At 42.5% G+C, this 25,007-nt stretch overlaps 1 protein-coding gene across 5 annotated transcripts in view; it reads left to right on the forward strand.

Moving 5' to 3' along the window:
• Positions 1-14,930, forward strand: part of LOC138760672 (uncharacterized) — a 184,149-nt gene extending 169,219 nt beyond the window's left edge. For 3 of the 5 annotated variants that reach the window (XM_069931593.1, XM_069931594.1, XM_069931591.1), the window contains 2 exons: positions 14,016-14,112; positions 14,751-14,930. In XM_069931593.1, coding sequence (XP_069787694.1) covers positions 14,016-14,112; positions 14,751-14,776 — 123 coding nt within the window. In that variant the 3' untranslated portion in view covers positions 14,777-14,930. Of the gene's footprint in view, positions 1-14,015; positions 14,113-14,718 lie in introns of those variants that run through there. The other 2 variants (XM_069931592.1, XR_011355794.1) reach the window with 2 other exon arrangements.
• The last annotated feature ends 10,077 nt before the right edge of the window (positions 14,931-25,007 follow it).

The raw sequence follows: 25,007 nt of genomic DNA on the forward strand, positions 1-25,007 counted from the left end.
CGCTTTGTACAGTTGCACTACTAATTAGTGGTAATTCTGCTGCGCTCAAAGGATAAAGGAATCTCAGGATTGTATATGATGCCAAGCATGCTCTCTGACAATAAATCTGAAATAAATATCAGGTGGAAATAAATAAATAATTCACATCCTCTCGACTATTTTGTGTACCTGCTGCCTTGCTGCAGGTTCTTGCTTTTAAACTGTAAAGAAAGTGATTGTGTATTCCCATAGAACAATATTTCTTAAATAATCAGTATATAGCTTGAGTAGAACTGATGTCTCCCATGCCAATGTACACTTTCCAAGGGCTGGAAAGTGAGTTACTGTAAAATGGGCACAAGTTTTGATGAGGGATTTTTATCCATGTCTCAGAATAAAACTCTATTTTAGTAAACAATCAAAAAACAAATGTAGACCTCTTCGTTCTTTAATGAATAACCTTGATGGCATTGAGATGCCTGTAAACTTAATGTATTGAATAGCTGACACTAGGAGAACTTTCCTTTTCTTTTTACTACTTTTTTCTGTGAAATCTAAACCCTTCAAATTCTCTCAGTCATTTGATGCATCACGTCAAGTGACTGACTAAATCACTGTTTCTGGTCAGAAACCGCTGCTAGAGCTAATAGAAATTCTGCTTTCATCCAACACTGAGTTTGCCTTCCCTTTCTTCTATCCCCCAAAGCAAACAGTTTTTCATCTCTTTTTTTCCCCCTTCTTGTCTGATATTTTGTATCAATTGCTGATTAAAATTTTAATGTTGCAAAGTTAGAATATGGAACTATATTCCAGGTTGAGTATGAACAATTTCAGAGATTATACAAGGATGCAGTTCAGTGAATTTTTCTGTGTGAAGTCTGATCAAGAGATTTACATTAGGAAATATTTTAGCTGAGGAAATTGGAACCTTGTAAACCTTTCCAGAACCTATTCACTGATGTTGAAGTAATCTGACCCATTAGATGTATAAACATTCAAGTCTTTCATGTCAATATTATTTAAAAGCTTCTTGGGATGAAATTAAGACCTTGAGCCATAGAAACACCAGAATCTATTTTGTCCTATAACATTATGACTACTCTAAATTTGTGGAACATGAAAAGACTCTGGAGAATGCACATCTTTGTTACTGCTTTCACTGTGTAAATTGTGCAGTCTTTCTTATAGAAACATATAGGATTATGAAGGGTATGGATAGGATAGATGTAGGAAAGTTTTTTGAGCTGGCCGGGGAAACTAAAGCGAGAGGACACAGTCACAAGATTCGGGGGAGTAGATTTAGGACAGAGATGAGGAAAAATAGTTTTTCTCAGAGAGTAGTGAATGTTTGGAATTCTCTAACCAGGGAAGTGGTTGAGGCTGCCTCATTAGACATACTTAAAATTCGGTTAGATAAATTTTTACACGATAGAGGAATTAGGGGATATGGGGAGAAGGCAGGTAGGTGGAGTTAGGTCATAAATTAGATCAGCCATGATCGTATTGAATGGCAGACCAGGCTCGATGGGCCATTTTTGGCCTACTCTTGTTCCTACTTCCTATGTTCCTATACAGAGATACTATACTCATGGTCCATTTTTGGAGTAGTGGTATAAAACTGCCTGGTTTCAATATAGATTCCCAGCCCTGTTAATGTAAGTACAATGAGCTAATCTTCCTGCAGGAACAACTACAAGCTGGAAAATTTATCAAGAATATAACAAAACAGACTCCTGGCTATTGCTCCTGGCTTCAAAATATGCTTTGTTTTGCAAATGTTATCTCAGGAACAGTAGAACATAAGACCATAAGAGAAGAATTAAGCCATTGAGCTTAACAAACAAGGATAGAGGTGTTACTCAAGCCCAGTATACTGTTAACAGACCCCCCAATCCACTGACATGGCTGAGGAGTTCATATATTGACTAGACTGCTTTCAGGCCTACCTGAACGCAACCAGGGATGTCTTCTACACAGACGAACTCTGGACTTTGCCGCTCCTCTCAAGGGTAGGGACGAAGGGGTACAGCTGTCTGAGACTGCCCGATGTATGAGGCCGCTGTCAAGGTGCTGAAGGCTCGCTATAGCGAGGCACCGGCTTGCCCTATGCCGCTAACCGCCCAGAGAGTCTATTGACAACTACCTGCTGGATCTGCCGTCACTGGCTAAGAAGTGCGGGTATGAGGCCGCTTTGGGCTGCACCTGGGAAGATGAACAGATTCCGGACACTCTGGTCACCGGTCCACTCGAGGTATGTGAGGCAGCAACTGCTCGAGTCAGGACGGAAGGACCTCGCCATCTATGTTGGGCTGGCCAAATCATTGGAACAGGCCAGTCTTAAGAATGATGGGTGATCACCTCCAAGGATTGGAGGTCCCTGCTCTAACAGCTTCCACTTTCTGAGCACAGGAGTGCTTTTTCTGCGGCAAGGGACAGCACACCCATGCCTGCTGCTTGGCTAAAGGCTCGGTGTGCTCCAGCTGTGGGAAGAAGGGAGGTCTGGGCAAGTCTAGAGCCTGTACCACTCCTGGATCAGATTCCAGCCCCAAGCTGTCTGCCCCAGACTAGCCTGATATCACCTGCTATGCAACCTGCTACCTATGTAAATGGTACATAAAGGCTTGGTGGCCATCTTTCCACGGCCTGACTTTGAATTCAGTGCCATCATTATTGACAGAGGAGGGAGGGCGGCCATTTTGCCGCGCCATGAGGTCAGCACCAGCTTACCTGCACAGGTCGACTCAGGAGGGGGGCACTCGAGGGAAGAAAATGACGTCTCCGGCAACTTGGCATCACTGGTCCTCGACCAGAATAGACCTCACCAGCTCAGCAACTTGATGGTGACGGTGAAGGTAAATGGACATTCGACCAAGTGCCTGATTGACACAGGCTCCAGGGAAAGTTTCATAGACTCATGGACAATGCAAAAATATAACTTAAAAATGTACCTGTCTAATTACCAAATCTTCCTAGCATCCAAGACCCATTCAGCGTGTGTACAGAAACATTGTATAGTTCATCTGTCATTTGAAGGGGGAATTTTGTAAAGTTTGCATGTACATTTTAGATGAATTATGTGCTCCATTCTTGTTGGGACTGGACTTCCTGTGTCACCTTAAAAGCATGACCTTGGGGTTTTCTGGTCCCTTTCCCCCAGTAACGGTTCAGAACAGAGGACCCTCAAAACCAGAACCCACTTGCAGCCTCTCCATGCTGAACATCGACCCCCCCCCCCACCCCGCCCCCGCCTCTGTTCCGAAATCTGTCTGCCGACTGCAGGCCCATCTCCACCAAGAGCAGGAGGTATAGCGCAACAGACAGGGAGTTCATAAAGACAGAGACCTAGTGCTTGCTGGAGGTGGGGATCATCAAACCCAGCACCAGCCTGTGGACAGTGCAAATGGTGGTAATAAAGGGCGAAACAAGTCCAGGTTTGCTATTTACTATAGCCAAACAATTAACAGAGACACACACTCCTGGATGCACACCCCCCTCCCTTGCATTTTGGATATGGCGAACGATATCCTGCAGAATTGGGTCTATTCAACCATCGACCTGAAAGCTGCCTGTTATCAGCTGCAAATCCATTCCAAGGACGACCTGTACACAGCATTTGAGGCTAACAGTCGACTCTATCAGTTCTGAAGGGTTCCTTTTGGTATTAACAATGGGGTGTTTACTTTCCAGTGGCAGATGGACAGGATGATGGATGAGTACGGGTTGAAAGCCACCTTCCCCTAACTCGACAATGTCACCATCTGTGGCCACACTGGAAGACCACGATGTCAATCTCCAGAGTTTTCTCCACACGGCGACAGAATTGTAGGTGAGATTCAGGGTTCTCAAGTGTGTATTCAGGAATACAAGTTTGTATTCAGGAATTCATGACTGGTTATCCTTGGCTCTGTAATGGAGAATGGCTTCATTGGCCCCGACCCTGATAGGATGCACCCCCTGTTAGAGTTTCCCCTCCCTGGAACCACAGACTTTGAGGAGTGATATACCATAGACATGGACCAGACAAATATTATACTAATACTTATACAGGCTTTTATTAACAGCCAGGAAATCCAGGAGCTGCTGGCAAAGAAGCGAGCTGCCCACCAGGCTCACCTTACAAAGCCGTCCTGGCCAGAGAAGAAACAAGCCTTCCGTTGAGCATGCAGCCATCTTCAGCGCAAACTCCGGGAGATCCGTGAGCAGGAAAGGGCTTTGGCAAATACTAGAGCGCATCAGATGCCCCCAAAGTTCCTCAACATGGTTATCCAACTGCACGAAAACCAAGAAGGTCTGGTCAGATACAGCAATGAGCTCTCTGAACCCTTCTCCATTAACAATGGCGTGAAGCAAGGCTGCGTTCTCGCACAAACCCTCTTTTCAATCTTCTTCAGCATGATGCTGAACCAAGCCATGAAAGACCTCAACAATGAAGACGCTGTTTACATTAGGTACTGCACGGATGGCAGTCTCTTCAATCTGAGGCGCCTGCAAGCTCACACCAAGACACAAGAACAACTTGTCTGTGAACTACTCTTTGCAGACGATGCTGCTTTAGTTGCCCATTCAGAGCCAGCTCTTCAGCGCTTGACGACCTGTTTTGCGGAAACTGCCAAAATGTTTGGCCTGGAAGTCAGCCTGAAGAAAACTGAGGTCCTCCATCAGCCAGCTCCCCACCATGACTACCAGCCCCCCCCCCACATCTCCATCGGGCACACAGAACTCAAAATGGTCAACCAGTTTACCTATCTCGGCTGCACCATTTCATTGGATGCAAGGATCGACAACGAGATAGACAACAGACTCGCCAAGGCAAATAGCGCCTTTGGAAGACTACACAAAGGAGTCTGGAAAAACAACCAACTGAAAAACCTCACAAAGATAAGCGTATACAGAGCCGTTGTCATACCCACACTCCTGTTCGGATCCGAATCATGGGTCCTCTACCGGCATCACCTACAGCTCCTAGAACGCTTCCACCAGCGTTGTCTCTGCTCCATCCTCAACATTCATTGGAGCGACTTCATCCATAACATCGAAGTACTCAAGATGGCAGAGGCTGACGGCATCAAATCCACGCTGTTGAAGATCCAACTGCGCTGGGTAGGTCATGTCTCCAGAATGGAGGACTATCGCCTTTCCAAGATCGTGTTATATGGCGAGCTCTCCACTGGCCATCGTGTCAGAGGTGCACCTAAGAAGAGGTACAAGGACTGCCTAAAAAAATCTCTTGGTACCTGCCACATTGACCACCGCCAGTGGGATGATATCGCCTCAAACCATGCATCTTGGCGCCTCACAGTTCGGTGGGCAGCAACCTCCTTTGAAGAAGACCGCAGAGCCCACCTCACTGACAAAAGACAAAGGAGGAAAAACCCAACACCCAACCCCAACCAACCAATTTTCCCCTGCAACCGCTGCAACCGTGTCTGCCTGTCCTGCATCAGACTTGTCAGCCACAAACGAGCCTGCAGCTGATGTGGACATTTACCCCCTCCATAAATCTATGTCCGTGAAGCCAAGCCAAAGAATAACCACCACTAAACTGGCCAGTGGGGAAGCAACTTCATCTGTTATACCAGTACGGTGGAGTATCTCTACAGCCATAGCCAATAACAAGCAGTCAATATAATACGACCCCCCCCCCCCCTTACATCACAAGGAGATGCCTGGGGTTTTTCTCATATTATGCCCAGTGGGTCCCTCAATACACCGACAAGGCTCGTCCCCACTTAAAGGCCACCACTTTCTCCCTTTTGGCCGAAGCCCAGACTGTTTTTAATTTCTCTGAAGTTACATCTGGAGGTAGACTAGAATGTACCTTTCCAAGTGGAAAGTGATGCTTCGGGCGTAGCCCTGGTTGCTACTCTCAATCAGGCAGGCAGGCCAGTTGCCTTTTTATCACTGATACCATGAGCTTTGGGGCTCAGCCTTCATGAGCGACGAGCTGCGTCAGTACCGGCTAGTGAGGGGCATCACGTCCAGCAGACTACCTGTTACAACCCCCAGGGGAAGGAGCATGTTGAAAAAGAGAATGCCAAGATCCAGAAGGGTGTTAAACTTGCCCTGAAGCAAAAAGGCCTTCCTCCTCACACTGGCAGGATGTCCTCCCCATTGCACTCCACTCAATTTGATTGTTACCCTGCACTGTGACCAATGCTACTCCACATGAGCTCATGTTTACATTTGACAGAAGGTCAGGGACTACACTTCCAGCCTGGTTCACTAGTCCTGGTCCAGTCCTTCTCAAGAAGCACATGAGAAGAAGCAAGACTGATTCCCCTGGTGAAAAGGGTGAAATTGCTCCATACCAACCTCACATATGCCTACAAGGAGGACCTGGATGGCAGGGAGGACACCATCTCCATCAGGGATCTGGCACCCGCCGGAACAGAGGATCTGTTGCCTCAAGTTCCCCATGAAGTACCAAACTCTTTTTCCCCACCCCCGCCCAGGGCCTCAGGGGACCTGGTTCAGGAGGAGAATGAACCCCCTCTATCATTCAACTGGAGCCCCAGCCCACTACCCTTCCATCACAGGTGGACCAGGAGACTCAAGGATCCCAAGGCCCCCCCGGTGCTAAGGCACTCCGCCAGGATATCCAGAATCTGTAACTGGTATTGTAAATATTTCTTTTCTGTGTCTTTTACCGCTTCTGATCCTTGTTCTCTTCATCCACAGTCCCTTAATTCTGAAGGAAGGGGTGAATGTAGTGAATTGGGATTCACTAGAAGTGTGCTGTACTGACCAATAGTCCTGCCACTTGGTTCCTCCCTCAGGGGCTCGTATATAACCCTGGTTTCTTGCTTAAACCCAGAATCCCTCTGAAGCCTGTTCATGAACACTACCTGTGTTGTAAGCTAATAAAAGTGTTATTTCTCCCTCCAGTTGAGTGTGAGTTTTTATCTATGCTACACCACTTCAATCTCCTCAGGGAGTGCAGTCACTGTTGAGCCTTCCTGAGAAGATGTTGAGTGTCCTCAATAGGTCACTCATTAAGTGAACTACAAGGAACTTGGTGCTCTCCACTCTTTCTACTGCAGAGTTGTTGATCTGTAGAGTAGGGTGGTTGTTCCTGGTCCTTCTGAAATCCATGATCATCTCCTTCATCTGGTCTTTAGTGCAACTCAGGTTGTTACTCTTACAACATTTCACAAGATTTTCCACCTCTTCTCAGTAGTGTGTATTGTACTGACAATAATCACACCAGAAGTGCGAGTATAAGACAGCTTTAATAAACTAATATGTGCACTAAGAGGTCTTGTCTCTCCAAGATGAACCTGGAAGGCTAGACTGTAGCTCTGGACTGCTTTATATACAAGGTCAATGTAGCTCTGGACTGCTTTATATACAAGGTCACCGGGATGTCCCCTGGTGACCTAGTGGTGTAATTACATATCACCACATTAACGCCCCCTTAAAACAATTGTTATTCACCCCCCCCCACCCGTCCTCCTTCTCGGAGGAGAACAGGTCCCGGTGTCATCATTCATTTAGGCAGCACTGTGCCCATCGTGGCTTTCCTTGTGAAAGAAAAGATAGTCATGTGGGGTCATGTTCATAAGTCCAAAATTTTTTGTGGCTTCTGTTACTTTCTGGACCTCCTCAGTAGTGATATAGGGGTGGGGAGTGCAGTCTGCCTTTTGGCCTTTCTTGGTGGAGATGTGGGAGTGGGAAATATTAGATGACCATGTGGGCTGGGAATTCTCTTGGATGGGATTAGGTCCTGCCATCAAGTCTAGGGTGGTGATATTTTGTGGGGCAGGCATACCCAGGGTCCTGATTTCCGGGGTGGGTGGTCTAGTCCTCTGGGGTGACTTGATGGACAACTGTTCTAGTGACTGATGCTGCCCTCCTTGTTGATCCATAGACATCTCTGTTTCCTCCACATTGTTCAGACATCCAGCCGGCGTGAGATCTCTGGTGGCCACCGAGTCTTCTCTTCCATCTGGGATTGTGATGAAGGAGTACTGAGGGTTCGCGTGCCTCAACTCCACTTGATCCACCAGAGGGTCCGCTTTGTGGGGTCTGCAGTGCTTCCGGAGGAGAACAGGTCCCGGTGTCATCATCCATTTAGGCAGGACTGTGCCCATCGTGGCTGTCCTTGTGAAAGAAAAGATATGGTCATGTGGGGTCATGTTAGTGGCAGTACACAACAAAGAACATATAGAGTGTAGGGCCTCTGGCAACACTTCTTGCCATCTAGTATCAGGCAGGTCTTTTGCTTTTAAAGTCAAGAGGACCGTTTTCCAGATAGTGGCATTTTCCCTTTCGACTTGTCCATTCCCCCTGGGATTGTAACTTGTAGTGGGGCTGGTAGCAATCCCTCTCTTGTGCAGGTACTGCTGTACTTCTGTGCTCATGAATGCAGCACCCCTGTCTGTGTGTATGTAGTTCAGGTACCCAAATATGCTGAAGATGGGTAGGAGGCATTTTATAACAGAGGCTGCTGATACATCAGAACACGGGATTGCGAAGGGGAAACGGGAATATTCATCTATTACGTTTAGGAAATAAACATTTCTATTATTGGTCGGGAGCGGGCCTTTAAAATCGAGGCTGAGGTGCTTAAAAGGTTTGGTAGCTTTTATCTGGGTGGCTTTGTCTGGCCGGTAAAATTGTGGTTTGCATTCCGCACAGATGGGGCAGCTCTTGTTCACTGACCTCACCTCCTCTACCGAAAATGGGAGGTTTTGGGTTTTAATGAAGTGAAACAGTCTAGCAACCCCCGGGTGGCCCAGCTCATTGTGCAAGCTCTGCAACTGGGATGTGTGGTTAAGGATGGCACAAGTGCCTCTGGACAGCATGTCCAGGGGCTCGTTTAGTCTCTTGGGGAGGTATAGAATGTCGTAGTTAAATGTAGACAATTGTATCCGCCAGTGCAGGATTTTGTCGTTTTTCATTCTCCCCCTGTTCTGGTTATCGAACATAAAAGCCATAGACCGTTGGTCTGTGACGAGGGTGAAGTGTTTGTATGTCAGATAATGTCACCAGTGCCTTTCTGCTTTCACAATGGCTAAGGCCTTCTTCTCTACTGCTGAGTGTCTTACCTCTGACTCCTGTAGGGTTTGTGAGAAAAAGGTCCCCAGTTGTCCGTCTTGGTTTAGGGTGGCTGCCAGAGCCACATCAGATGCATTTGTTTCTACTTGAAAAGAGATTGACTCATCTATGGACCGCATGGTAGCTTTAGCGATATGGTCCCTTATGTCCCTGAATGCTCTGGTGGCTCCTGGGCACAGTGGGAAAACTGAGGCTTTTATAAGTGGTCGGGCCCTGTTGGTGTAGTTGGGGACCCATTGTGCGTAGTAAACGAACAGTCCCAAACACCTTTTTAGTGCTTTCAGTGTATGTGGCACTGGGAGGTCTAGGAGAGGGCACCTATGGGCTGGGTCTTGGCTGATTTCCCCATTCTGCACTATGTAGCCCAGGATTGGCAACTTCCTGGCGCTAAAGACGCTTTTGTCTCTGTTGTACGTTAGGTTCCTTTCCTCGGCTGCGTTTTAAATTCGTTTCATGATCCTCCTGAGTGTGGCCACAGATTGTCACATTGCCTAAGTAGGGGAAAACCACTTTCAGTTAGAACTCATCTACTATTCAGACCATTTCTCTCTGAAACAGGAACACTCATTGGTGACACTGAAGGGGAGTCGCAGAAATTGATACAGCCTGCTGTCTGCCTCAAATGCCGTGAAAATGCGATCACTGTTTCTAACGGGCAATTGGTGGTATGCTGCCTTTAGGTCTATGGTGGAGAACACCTTATACTGCGCAATGTTGTTGACCATGTCTGCTATGCGTGGCAGGGGGTAGGCATCTAGTTGTGTAAATTTGTTGATTGTCTGGTTGTAATCCACTACCATGCGTAGTTTTTCTCCTGACTTTACTACAACCACCTGGGTTCTCCAGGGGCTGGTGCTCTGCTCTATGATGCCCTCCTGTCCTGCGGACCTCTGTCCTAATGAAGACTCTGTCCCTTGGGCTGTACCTCCTGCTCTTTGTGGCTATCGGTGTGCATGCTGGGGTCAGGTGTGTGAACAGCGGAGGGGGTTCTACGTTCAGGACAGACAGGCTGCAGTGTTGTTTCTTCGTAAGGCGTAGTGGGGGGTGAGGACCGTTTTGCACTATTGTAATGCTTTCTAACTGGCACTGAAAATCTAACCCCAATAGTACCGGGGCACAGAGGTGAGGGAGTTCTAGTAATTTGAACCCTTCGTATTTTGTGCCCTGGATTTCTAGAGTAACCCTGCAAAACTGTTTTACCTCACCCGCAAGGCTGCTGGCTGCTAACAGGATCAGGTGCTCACTCGGGCGTGTGGGGAGGACAAGGCGGTTGACTAACCCCTGGTCAATAAAACTTTCAGTGCTTCCACTATCTATTAAGCAATTTACCCTCTCATCATTAATTTTGATGCACACAGTGGCATCAGATAAATTGTGTGGACTCACCTGATTCATGCATAGGGAAGCAAGTCTGGCGTGTCCTTCCATCTGATAGTACTCGGCGTCATATTCATCTCCTGAAGACTGTCCTCTGCTCTGTAGCATTTGTCCAAGATGGCCGGCTGCACATGGCAATCTTCTTCTGTTTGTCTGTGGAGAAAGAAGAGCTTTCCCACCTCTCATTAGCATGAGAATGGGCCTTGGCTGTGGCCTTGGGAATTCTGTCTTCTTTCTTTGGCTTGGCTTCACGGACGAAGATTTATGGAGGGGGTAAAAAATGTCCACGTCAGCTGCAGGCTCGTTTGTGGCTGACAAGTCCGATGCGGGACTTTGTACCTATGTATTCATCAGCAGCTTACTGTTGAAAACTATCTCCCTGAAAGCCCAAGCAGTTTTTCCAAATGTGTTGATAACAATGTAGAATTTACAGCATGGAACAATATTCATCAAACCAATCATATCCACCTGTATGCTTTTCTTTTTTTTAAAATTTTTTATTTTTCACACTATAAACCATATTGACCAAGATACATACAGACATTTTTCTTCTTAAATATATAGTGTCGTTTTCTCCCCCTTTTCCCCCCTCCCTTCCCTCCCTCCCTCACCCCCTCCCCATTTATTTGAAGTTCAATCTATAAGATACATTAAACCCGTTAAACAATGTTGTCACTTAATAAAAATAAACAAGAAATTTTACTGAATCAGTTCTTTTCGTTGTCTTCTCCTTCTGTCATTTTAGGTGGTGGAAGTCCATGGTAGGACTTCTCTATTGTGTTTCAAGTATGGTTCCCATATTTGTTCAAATATTGTAATGTTATTTCTTAAATTATATGTTATTTTTTCTAATGGAATACATTTATTCATTTCTATATACCATGGTTGTATTCTCAAGTTGTCTTCTAATTTCCAGGTTGACATAATACATTTTTTTGCTACAGCTAGGGCTATCATAACAAATCTTTTTTGTGCCCCATTCAAATCGAGTCCAAATTCTTTGTTTTTTATGTTACTTAGGAGGAAGATCTCTGGGTTTTTTGGTATATTGCTTTTTGTGATTTTATTTAATATCTGGTTTAGATCTTCCCAAAATGTTTCCACTTTCTCACATGTCCAAATTGCATGAATTGTTGTTTCCGTTTCCTTTTTACAGCGAAAACATCTGTCTGATAGTGTTGGGTCCCATTTATTTAACTTTTGAGATGTGATGTATAGCCTGTGTATCCAGTTATATTGTATCATGCATAACCTCGTGTTTATTGTATTTCTCATAGTATAGTTCCGAAGCATAGCTTCTCCCATGTTTCATTCTTTATCTTTATGTTTAGATCGTGTTCCCATTTTTGTTTAGGTTTACCGTTTGTTTCCTCGTTCTCCTTTTCTTGCAGTTTGATGTACATGTTTGTTACAAATTTTTAAATTATCATTGTGTTTGTAATCACATATTCAAAATTGCTTCCTTCTGGTAACCTCAGACTGTTTCCCAATTTGTCCTTCAAGTAGGTTTTCAGTTGGTAGTATGCAAACATTGTATCTTGAGTTATATTATATTTATCCTTCATTTGTTCAAAGGATAATAATTTATTTCCCAAAAAACGATTTTATATTCTTTTGATCCCTTTTCTCTCCCATTCTCTAAAGGAAAGGTTATCTATTGTAAAAGGGATTAGCTGATTTTGCGTCAATATTAGTTTTGGTAGTTGGTAATTTGTTTTATTCCTTTCTTCTTCCAAATGTTGAGCAGATGATGCAATACCGGTGAATTCCTACGTTGCACCAATTTTTCATCCCATTTATATAGTATATGTTCAGGTATCTTCTCCCCTATTTTATCTAGTTCTAATCTGGTCCAATCTGGTTTTCCCCTTGTTTGATAAAACTCTGATAGATATCTTAATTGTGCGGCTCTATAATAATTCTTAAAATTTGGTAGTTGTAAGCCTCCTTGTTTGTAGCATTCTGTTAATTTATCTAGTGCTATCCTTGGTTTCCCCCCTTTCCATAAGAATTTCCTTATTATTTTCTTTAACTCCTTGAAGAATTTCTCTGTTAGGTGTATTGGTAATGACTGAAATAGGTATTGTATCCTTGGGAAAATGTTCATTTTAATACAGTTTATCCTTCCTATCAGTGTTAGTGGTAAGTCTTTCCAATGCTCTAATCCGTCTTGTAATTTTTTCATTAATGGATGGTAATTGAGTTTATATAGATGGCCGAGGTTTTTATTTAGTTGTATACCTAGGTATCGCATTGCTTGTGTTTGCCACCTAAATAGCGATTCTTTCTTAAACTTTGTGAAATCCGCATTATTCATTGGCATTGCTTCACTTTTATTTGTGTTGATCTTGTACCCCAATACTTCTCCATATTCCTTCAATTTCCTATGTAATTCTTTTATTGATATTTCTGGTTCTGTTAAGTATATTATAACGTTATCTGCAAATAGACTGATTTTATATTCTTTCTCTTTTATTTTTATCCCTCTTATTTTATTTTATGTTCTTATCAGTTCTGCTAGTGGTTCTATAGCTAACGCGAACAGTGAGGGAGATAATGGACATCCCTGCCTTGTTAATCTGCTTAAGTTAAATTGTTTTGATATATATCCATTTACTGTCACTTTCGCCAATGGTCCCTTATATCATGCTTGAATCCAATTAATATATTTCTCTGGTAGGCTGAATTTTTGTAGTACTTTGAATAAATAATTCCATTCTACTCTGTCAAAGGCCCTGTATGCTTTTCTTCATGTAGTTTTTGCCACAGGCATATTGAAGAAATTTAAAAGGCTTCTCTTACCCCTGAGCCAGGATTACATAGTTGAACTATTCTCCAATGATAAAGATTTTTCCTGAATTCTTGATAGGATTTCTTGCATTCATTAATATTTTCCATTACTTGCAGGATCTAGTTTTGGATATGCCACAAATACATGCTCATAAATAACTGATTGAGCATCTTCATCTCCGTTAGGCTCAGACAAAGTAACCTTAACTATTGTTGCTATGGTCATAGCAGCTTATCAATTTTGGTATTACTGCTATGAATGTGTGTTGCACCTTCACCAATGCTTCCACATCTTTCATAAATGGAGATCAGAAATGAATACTATAGACCAGGGGTGGGCAACCTACAGCCTGCAGAGCGTATCCGGCCTGCGATCCAAATTTATCTGACCTGCACCCAATGCAAATGTACCATGTGCAGCTGGTTCGCCGATACAATTACAGTCATGTGCTGTGTAACGTCTGTTCAGGCAACATCCGACCGCATACGTCTATTGTCCTATAAGGTTATAATAGAGTTCAGAAATCCCACTCGGGGAACAGGACATAGCAGACATAACCGGGTTTAGCGAAAACAACAGCTTCCCACACTCGATACTTGTATCTCATGTCTCTTGTATATAAAGCGATTGCACTGGCAGGCATATAATGGTACAGTACATACATAACCCATAATACATATGTCTTGATCATCATAATAAATGCCTGTTATTGGCTTATGTATGTACTGTACTTCTTATTTTTATTTCATTGTGAAACTTCTCTACTTACAAATAAAAAGTTTACCATATGAGTGTCTCATTTGACTTGTAGGCAACATCATCCAATCTCGTGTATTGCGCATCTCTTGAGTGTGGCAGCATTATCTCTCAGCTTAATTTTCTTTCAAGAACATTACAGGACAATTCAGGTATGATTATGGGAAAGCCATCTTAAAAAATCGAATTTTATGCATTTTCCCATCTCCAAAAATGCAAACCAACTAATCTAGACATTTTTGTAACTGTTCGCCATCTCTTGAAAAATGAGTTTTCGTCTCATTTTGTGATTTTCGTTTGCAAGCCAGTGACTTCAAGCTGTTTCCAACTCCATTCAGTGTGGATGTGGAAACCGTACCGGAAAATTTTCAGATGGAACTTGCAGGGATCAGTTGAAATCCAAATTTAATGCAGATGATGTGTCTTTGATTGACTTCTACAAAAAATATCTTTTTCCATATGGGAATTATAAAAACTTGGAGCACACATAAAGATGGCATCAGTGTTTACATGTGTAAGCAACACTTCTCAAATATGAAGAACACCAAAAACCACTTGAGAACAAAGATGACTAATGTCCATTTAGATGATGTCTTCCTATTAGCATCAACCAATATCAAAATGCTCTCAAGCAACAAACAAAATCAAGTTTCCCACTGATTGAGTTGCCGCCTGTTTTGACATTAGTTATTTTGTTTTCATTGTGTCTAATTTTTCTCCTTTTTAACTTTTATATTTCTTTTATTCTGTTATTTTAGTGACTGACTCGTGATTTTTGGTGCATTTCCAGATTTGAAGATGCCTTCCCTGATCTGAACTTCATCATTGTAGTTTTTTGGAAGGAATACGGTTGATCTCGTTGCTTGAATGATTTCTGTGGATTGTTTTTTGATAAATTATCGTCAGTTATGTTCATATGTTGTACATTACGTACTTCAAGCAGAGACAATTGAAAACTTAAATTACATAATGTCTGCGTTTCAGGATTTATTTCATTATGGTAGCATCAGTGTGGCCCACTGAGACACAATTCAGCCAACGCATGGTAAAAGGTTGCCCACCTCTGCAAAAGACCTTGTGCATAGGAAGAAATTGCATAACAATTTCCACTATTTATTTTCTTTTTGGACTTTCTCTAATGCTTCTATACACTTTACTACATGGAGTTCAGAATTGACACCATTTCCCCAGGCTCAAAATGTTGGTTGCCCTTTACTTCCTACGGATTCTGTGTGACCTGCAGAGTTTCTCCAGTGTTAGTTTTATTCATAGAAACATAGAAACATAGAAGATAGGAGCAGGAGTAGGTCATTCAACCCTTCGAGCCTGCTCCGCCATTCAACGAGATCATGGCTGATCTTAAAGTTCAGTACCCCGTCCCCGCCTTCTCTCCGTAACCTTTAATACCCTTATACTGAAGAAATAGATCTAATTCCCTCTTAAATATATTTAATGAACCTGCCTCTATTGCCCTCTGTGGCAATGAATTCCACAGATTCACCACCCTCTGGGTAAAGAAATTCCTCCTCATCTCGGTCCTAAATGGTTTGCCTATTATCCTCAAACCATGGCCCCGGGTTCTGGATTTTCCCATCATTGGAAACATCCCATCTGCATCCACTCTGTCCAGTCCTGCCGGAATTTTATATGTCTCTATGAGATCCCCTCTCAATCTTCTAAACTCTAGCGAGTACAATCCCAATTTGCGCAATCTTTCCTCATAAGTCATTCCTGCCATTCCAAGTATCAGCCTGGTGAATCGCCTCTGCACTCCCTCCATTGCAAGAACATCCTTCCTTAGATAACGTGACCAAAACTGCACACAATACTCCAGGTGGGGTCTCACCAAGGCCCTGTACATCTGCAGTCAGGTATTCTTGTTCCTATACTCAAACCCTCTTGATATGAAGGCCAACATACCATTTTCCTTTTTAACCGCCTGCTGTACCTGCATGCTCGCCTTCAGAGACTGGTGTACAAGTACCCCTAGGTCTCTCTGCACTTCCCCATCTCTTAATCTATTGCCATTCAAATAGTAATCTGCCCTCCGGTTTGTATTACCAAAGTGGATTACCAAAGGCATTTATCCACATTGTAGTGCATTTGCCATGTATCTGCCCAGTCCCTCAATTTATCCAAATCACACTGGAGCTTCCTGACCCCCTCTTCTGTGCACACAACCCCTCCTAGCTTAGTGTCATCTGCAAATTTGGAGATATTACATCCAATCCCCTCATCCAGATCATTAATGTAAATTGTGAACAGCTGGGGTTCCAGTACAGATCCCTGTGGCACCCCACTGGTCACCGCCTGCCACTCAGAAAATGAGCCATTTATCCCAACTCTCTGTCTTCTACCTGACAGCCAGTTCTCAATCCACATTAATACTTTGCCCCCAATCCCATGAGCCTTGATTTTGGAAGCTAGTCATTTATGCGGGACCTTATCGAAGGCCTTTTGGAAGTCCAGGTACACCACATCCACTGGCTCTCCCCCATCTATTTTACCTGTCACCATCTCAAAGAATTCCAATAGATTTGTCAAGCACAATTTACCTTTTGTAAATCCATGTTGACTCCGTCCGATCCCTTCTCTGCTAGTCATATGCTCCACTATTACATCCTTAATAATGGATTCCATCATTTTGCCCACTACTGATGTAAGGCTCACCGGCCTATCATTCCCCGCTTTTTCTCTACCCCCCTTTTTAAATAGTGGGGTAACATTAGCTAACCTCCAATCCATGGGTACTGATCCTGAGTCTATTGAGTTCTGGAAAATAATTCTTAAAGCATCTGCTATCTGAATGGCCACTTCCTTAAGTACCCTAGGATGTAGATTATCAGGCCCTTGGGATTTATCTGCCTTCAATCCCATCAATTTCCCAAAGACCATGTCCTTAGAGATACTGATTTCTTTCAGTTCCTCCCTTGCATTAGTTTCTATGTTTCCCAACATCCTTGGGAGGTTATTTGTATCCTCTCTTGTAAAAACAGAACTAAAGTAAGAATTTAATTGGTCTGCCATTTCCTTATTCCCCATTATTGCAACCTTTGGAAACACCAGTTAAAAAGGTAGTAAAAACACAAAATGCTGGACGAAGTCAGCAGATCAAACAGTGTCCTTTATGTAGCAAAGGCAAAGATACATAATGGGCTTGAGCCCTTCATCCAACTACAAAGAGTACCTGCAGCAACTGCATTTATTCTACCGCCACCTACAAGACTTCGGTCGAACAATAAATCTTGTGAAGTGCAAAGTCGGGCTGTCCTCAAGGGACTTTTTGGGATGTTAAATCAGCAGCCAGGGTGCTGTCCCATTACCAGCCAAATTCACAAAACCGCTCACAGTCAAAGGCCTACCAGAGTTTGTAGGATCAGTTTCTACCATCGCTTTTTACCATCCGCAGCCCAGATTGTGAAGCCCCTGTTTGATCTCATGTCCATAGACACCAAGGACCTGGAATGGACAGAGGTGAAGACGACAGCATTCAAGAACACATAAAGCACCCTGGCAAAGGCAACCCTGTAGGTCCACCCGGGAATGGACATGCCAACTGCATTAACAGTGGACGCATCAGATTCAGCAATGGGAGGGGTATTGGAGCAGAGCATCAATGGACACTGGAAGCCACTTGCATTCTTTAATAGGCACCTACAATCTCCAGAGACAAAATATAACACTTTTGATAGGGAGCTACTAGCTCTGTACCTGGCAGTTCAACATTACCAATATTTCCTGGAGGGCAGGGACCTCACAGTATTCACAGACAACAAGCCACTAACATTTGCCTTCGCAAAAGTGTCTGATCCGTGGTTGGTCCAACAGCAGCGCCACCTCTCTTACATATCTGAGTTCACCAGAAGGATTAAGCACATCTCTGGTAAGAGTAACTTGATAGCAGATGCATTGTCCTACTCCTGCATTCAGGCATTGCGATCCCCATCTCCGGGGTTGCCTATATGGTGCTTGCTTAAGTGCAACAGCAAGACGAAGAGATTCCAGTGTACTGAACTGCAGTCACTGGTCTGCACCCTGAGGACATCGCCTTTGGACCTAAAGGAATGACTCTCCTTTGCGGTGTGTCCACGAATCAGCCTCATTCCATTGCCCCAGCTACCTGGGGCATTTTTGATGCACTTCACGGATTGGCACTCCTCTCAATTCGCGTGATGGTCCATCTGGTTTCTGACAAATTTATCTGGCATAGACTCCAGAACCAGGTCACCTACTGGGCTAAGATGTGCATGGACTACCAGATGACTAAGATGTAGTGAGACATGAAGACACCGCTTCAACCTTTCAAGCCACCACAACAAAGGCCCACTCCCGGTGTCACGTGGGTTGAAATACCTGTTCACCATTGTGGACAGGGTAACTAGGTGGCTAGAAGCAGTCCCGCTGTCAGATTCCTCCATCGAGTCTTGAGCTAGGATACTCGTATCTGCCTGGGTGTTTCATTTTGGTCTTCCTTCCCACATCACCTCCGACAGAGGTCTGCAGTTTATCTCTGCTCTATGGGACCCGCTATCTCGACTCCATCACATGGCAGCCTACTATCCGCAGTCCAATGGCCTAGTTGAAAGATTCCGCAGGCACCTAAAGACTGCATTGATGGCCCGCCTCCAGGGACTGGAATGGGCAGGTGAGCTACCCAGGATACTCCTTGGTATACGGACTGAACCCAAGGAGAATTTCCAGTCATCGTTGGCAGAATTGGTATACAGGGTTCCGCTCATCGTGCCTGGAGAATTTGTACTAGCAACCCAAGACAAGAAGAGCTACCCTCTGAAGTCCTAAATAATCTGCGGGAGTGGCTCGGCAAACTAGCCCTGGTTCCCACATTGTGACATAGCATTATGACATTCTTCGTCCCGAGTGAATTAAAAAGTTGCGAATTTGTGTTTGTGCATAAAGGTGCACATGGACTGCACATGGACTGCCCCTGCAATGGCTTATGAAGGTCCATTTAAAGTACTGTGACATAATGGCACAACCTGAGTGTTGGACGTAAGTGGGAGATCAGAGACCTTCACAATTGATCACCTTAAACCTGCACACCTAGACCTGGACAAGCCCTGAGCAGTACCACCAATGCACAAATGAGGGAGACCACCCTCGTACAGCTGAAAGGCAGAGACACTGGTGTTAGTGCCTTTGGAATCCGGTTCTGGGGGTGGGGTGGGAGGGGGCATGTGGTGGCTCGCCTGCCAGGTAATTGAACTGGCTTGGGAAGTCTTAGGCAGCACGATGACATCACCTTCAGCTATGTGTGGTGCAGTGGTGACTGGGGTTTTTTAAAAATGCACGGGTCCAACAGTGAATTGTTGCTTTCTGTTTGAACTCAACTCAACTATGACTCTTCATTTCGCACCGTGATACAGTGACCACCAAGGGGCCTTAAGGAATATAAATATTGCAGGAAAGATCTCAAGCAGGGCATTGGAAGGTCAAATGGGGCCATGAAATATCATTGGTAAGTAGGATAAAAGATATTTTATGCCTATATTTAACAAGGGAGAAAATAGAACCACTCAAGGACAATGAAGGGCATTTATGCTTGGATCAGAAGAAATGGGCAAGGGACTAAATTTTATTTTAAACTTTATTTAAGATTTTATAGCATGAATAAGATATAAGATTACATTTAAAAAAATTTAAAAATGAAATAATGAAATTACAATACAACATCAGTAATCTAAACAAACTATACCTCCCCCAATAGTTATTACACAACATTAATAAACCGACTCAAATTAATCCAATCCCCCTCCTTCTCCCCCCTACAATAAAGAGTGAAGGATTAATAAGATTATTAATATATGTAAGAGAAAAAAATATATAAAAAAAACAAAAACATTAAACAATAATCAATTCTTAAAAAAGAATTGTAGCATGAGAAAAAAAGATTTAAAAAAACTTTCTCTATAAAAATAAACCTTCACCAAATATCAACTAACTTCACATCTATCATCATATTAGTCACATAGACCACCATCTTAAAACAAAATCCAAACCTCATTAAGCATTATACAATTCAATTTTAGTACTCTTCCACTATTTTTCCCTTTTGCTCTTGAATACTTACCCAATAAAAGCCCCAATACCACATTTAAATATCCCCAATCATTACTTTAAAATTCACATATCCAAATAATAAAAACAAATCTACAACAAAAACTATATCTTCAACAAATGGAACATAAACAACAAACAAAATTCAAGCCTTATTAAAAATTGTACAATTCAATTTATAACTTTCACCATTATTCCCTTCATTCTGTAACTAAAATAATAAAATAATCTACACCAGAATTACCACTCCTTTCACCTTGAAGTTAAATAAAAAATAAAAAGCTTATCCATCCCATTCAGATTTAAATTTCAAATATTCCTTATCTACTAAATAAACTTTACAAAAAAAACCACATCAACTTTAAAAATTTTAAACAAACAAATACTTTCTTATACTTAATAAAATTATTAAGACCGTAAGTATTAAAAATAACAAATTTAAATTTAAACATTACTTAAAAGAACACACAAAAAAAGAGAAGGAAAAAAAAGGAAAAAAAAGAAAGAAAAAAAACACTCCCTCCCCTTATCCCCTCCTAAAACTACAAAAAAAATATATAAAATTTTTTTTTTTAAATAATGAAAAAAAACCTTCACTCCTCAATCCAAAAATTAATAAGAAAAAAAAAACCAGGCAGGAGGCAACTGCTACCTCCTCCTGGGTCAACCGCTCATTGCGGTAACTCCCACACAATATTGGGTGTGAGATAACTCACACGTAGCTGATGACTTCTGGAAAATAGTGCCCACCCAGCTCCCTCTCCCAACTCACGTTTCACATAAACTATCATCATTATATAAAATTTTCTCAAAAAGAGAGAAAAAAAAATTTCTTTTTAGTATTTTTTAATCAACTTTATCACTTCAACCACCATTATTTCCATTTCTCCTTGGAATTCGATTCCCATCTTGTATCTCCACTCTCTTTGGAGACTGTGGAGGACTACGTCTTTCCTGAAATTGTATAATTGGTAACGATTGAGCAAAATCCATAGCTTCCTTAGGATCATCAAAAAACTTTGATTGGTAACCATCTTGAAAAATCTTCAGTACCGCAGGATATCTAAATGTTGCTTTATAACCTTTGTTCCACAATACTTCTTTCACAGAATTAAATTCACGTCGTTGAGACATGACTTCTTGACTCAAATCCGGATAAAAAAACACACGATTATTCTGAACCATCAAAGGAGATCTTCTTTGTTGTGCACTTCTTATGGCCACATGCAAAATTGTCTCTCTATCATAATAATTTAAACAACGAACCAAAACAGGTCGTGGCTTTTGTCCAGAAGAAGGCTTTCTTCTCAAAGCTCTATGTGCATGTTCCAGTATTAAGCCTTCCGGGAATTTATCTTGTCCTAATACTTGTGGAATCCACTCAGTAAAGAATTTTCTTGGATCTGATCCTTCCATATCTTCTGGTAAACCAACAATTTTTATGTTATTCCGTCTGGATTGATTCTTCAAATAATCAACCTTTTTCATTAATTTTTTATTCTGAATTTGTAAAGTTTCAATTGTTCTATTGACACCTTGTAATTGATCTTGTACCTCAACTAAACCTTGGTCACAAAAATCAAGTCTTTCACTCGTTTTTAGCTTAAAAGCTCCATAATCAGCCATCTGTTGAGTATTAAAATCCACCAAGGTATTAAGTTTAGTATCAAGTTGATCTAAAGCTTTAACAAATTCTTTCAATATAGCAGTTAACTTAGATTCAAGATTCTTAAGAAACTTATCCACTGAAGTAGATTCAGACACAGTAGGGTCCAGTTGTTTCTGAATAGCCAAAAGGTCTTGTATTCCCTCCCTTAATTTAACTGCTTTTCTTGCAGTGTGACTTCGTGTAGAAAGGCAAGGGACTAAATGATTACTTTTCATCATTATTCAGCAAGAAGGAGGTGGAGCATAGGGAGAGCAGTGTAGAAAATACTACAGTGTTCATGTGGTGGGCAAGTTGATGGAGGGTGTTCTGAGGGATGGTATTTACAAATATTTGGAGGTTCAGGGATTGATAGGGAGTAATCAGCATGGTTTTGTCAGGGGTAGAGCATGTTTGACAAACCTGATTGAGTTTTTCAAGGGGGTTACAAAAAAGGTTGATGAAGGGAAAGCTGTGGATGTTGTCTATTTAGATTTTAGTAAAGCTTTTGTCAAAGTTCCCCACAGGAGGTTAGGAAAAAAGGTGGAGGCATTAGGTATAAATAAGGAGGTAGTGAAATGGATTCAGCAATGGTTGGATGGGAGGTGTCAGAGAGTAGTGGTAGAAAATTGTTTGTCCAATTGGAGGCCGGTGACTAGTGGAGTTCCTCAGGGATCGGTCCTGAGTCCACTATTGTTTGTTATATATATTAACGATCTGGAAGTAGGGGTGGAGAATTTGATAAGCAAGTTTGTGGATGATACAAAGATTGGTGGTGTTGTGGACAGTGAGGAAGATTACTGTAGATTAAAAGGTGATTTAGGAAGGCTGGAGGTGCGGGCTGAGAAATGGCTGATGGAATTTAATACAGATAAGTGTGAGGTGTTACATTTTGGAAAGGCAAATCTAAATAGGTCATATGCATTAAATGGTAGGCTATTGAGATGTGCAGAGCAACAAAGGGATTTAGGAGTGATGGTAAATAGTACCCTCAAGGCTGATACTTAGGTAGATGGTGTGGTGAAGAAGGCATTTGGAATGTTGGCCTTCATAAATCGGAGTATTGAATTCAAGAGTAGGGAGGTTGTTTTTTTAGTGTAGGTCACATACAAACACTCCAAAACAGATCTCATTTAAAATGCCAGAGCTCTGCTCAAGCCAGACAGTTCAAGCTCCGGGTGCCTTTGTAACAACTTTGAAGAATACCTATAAGGACTTCACAAGTAGGTGTTAATTGGACATGCTGTAAAGAGGATCATGTGGTTTTGAAAGCAAAGGAAGTAAAACAGCCTTCTCTCTGAGAGAGAGAGAGAGAGAGAGAGAGAGAGAGAGAGAGAGAATTCAATCCTACAGTTCAGCAGCAGCAGCTGGGACTGGAACAGGACAAGCTGGCAAACTTGTGAAAAAACCCCATTTGGAAGACAAGTTGTGAGTTCTGAATTCAGCCTGATCAAAGCCCTTGTGGTCCTTACAAAAGGAGAGGACTGGCTGACTAATGTTTCACTTGAAATAAGGGAAACAAAAAGGAACTCTGTGGTGACCTGAAAGAAAGGTTATCATCTAGAAAACCCTGATGGGACAAGTTTCTTCGGCAAGACACCAAAGTGGCTGGTCAGAAGGAATCAGTTTGTGTCCAATGAGCAACAAATCTCTCTCTGACAACTGACAAGAACCTTCCTGAGCGGTGACCATTTGCCTTTCAAGCACCAAAGCCTGATGAAATTCATAAATGTTAAATTCTGTGCACAGTATAAGAATTGCCTGCAACCAGTGAACTTGGAGAAGTGAGATTGGACTGTGAATTAAAGAACTTTTCTGAACTTATATACACATTATCTACATGCACTTAGAATCAGAAGGGGGTTAAGTTAGGTTAAGTTAATAGTAATAAGTTAAAGTTTGATCCTGTTTTCATGTTTAAAGATAATTAAAAGTAACTTTTGTTTAAGTAACCATTTGTCTTGGTGAATTTCTATTGCTGCTGGGTTTTGGGGTCCTCTGGGCTCATAGCAGGGACTCTCTTCCTACTATGAAGGACGTATAATCAACACTTGATGCAGGCGAAAGACAATAAGCATTGTGAAGGACTAGTCACACCCCCTCACGTAAACTGTTCTCCCTTCTGCCATCTGGTAGGAGGTACTGCAGCACTCGGGCCCATACGTCCAGAATGGGCAAGAGGTTTTTCCCCCAAGCCATCAGACTCCTGAACTCCCAGAACATTTAGGGATTGGGCATCCTGGATTGTTAATGTAGAAGTCTTAATATTTTAAATGTGTTTAGCTTCTATTGTTACGTATTATGTAAATATACTCCGTGGTCCTGGAGAAATGCTATCTCATCTTTACCATGCGAGCATGGTATGAACGACAAATGAAGGTGACTTGACTGACAATATGCAGAGCAGGAAAATTAGAATCTGGATGAGCAATAATCTGACACTGATACTGTTGATTAAGAGTTCGCACCTTTCACTGCAATTTAATGAGCTATTTAAATGTGACACAAATTTATTATGTCTGCTGGCTGCTTCTGCAAATCAACTGCTTGGGCGTTCCTTCATACTTAGTTTCTTAGTTGACAGGGAGTGGCGTCCTCTTTGCTAATGGACTTTATGGGGACTTGAAGACTGAAAGGACAAGTTGCTTTTGGCTTTCTAATGATTTAATAAGAAACTACTGACCTCAGTCTTATAAGGAGCCAGCCATCAGCTCTCAGACTTCCTCACATCTCCTATTGGATTGTAACCCTATTATTGAGCTTCAGAAGATCTTGCTTCCACAACTTTTAAATTTAAATTAAATTACAATTTTTAATGTAATTTTAGACATACAGCACAATAACAAGTCCTTTCAGCCCATGAGCCTGTGGCGCCCCATGATACCTGATTGGCCAACAACCCCTGGTACGTTTTGTGTGGTGGGAGGAAACTGGAGCTCCTGGGGAAAGCCGACGCAGACATGGGGAGAATGTACAAACTCCTTACAGGCAGCGCGGGATTCAAGCCCCAGTCCTGATTGCTGGCACCGTAAAGACATTGCGCTGACCGCTAGGCCAACTGTCCTGCCCTGATCTTCCAATGTTGTAGTGCCCAGGCTCATCCAGGCCTGCTTCCACCTTTTATTCAAGATTCACAAGCAAGATTGTCAAGCCAGATTCATTATTTCAACCTGCTCTTGTTCCATCAATTTCTTCTTTTCTTTGATTCCATCCTTTCTTCCTGAGTGCTGTCCCTTCCCATTTATATCCACAACACTTCATATGCCCTCTGATACTTCTGGTCCCTATTCACAACAATTTTATCTTTAACACAGACACACTTCCCTC

Source organism: Narcine bancroftii, chromosome 4 (genome assembly GCF_036971445.1).
Source record: "Narcine bancroftii isolate sNarBan1 chromosome 4, sNarBan1.hap1, whole genome shotgun sequence".
In the NCBI taxonomy this organism is placed as follows: domain Eukaryota; kingdom Metazoa; phylum Chordata; class Chondrichthyes; order Torpediniformes; family Narcinidae; genus Narcine; species Narcine bancroftii.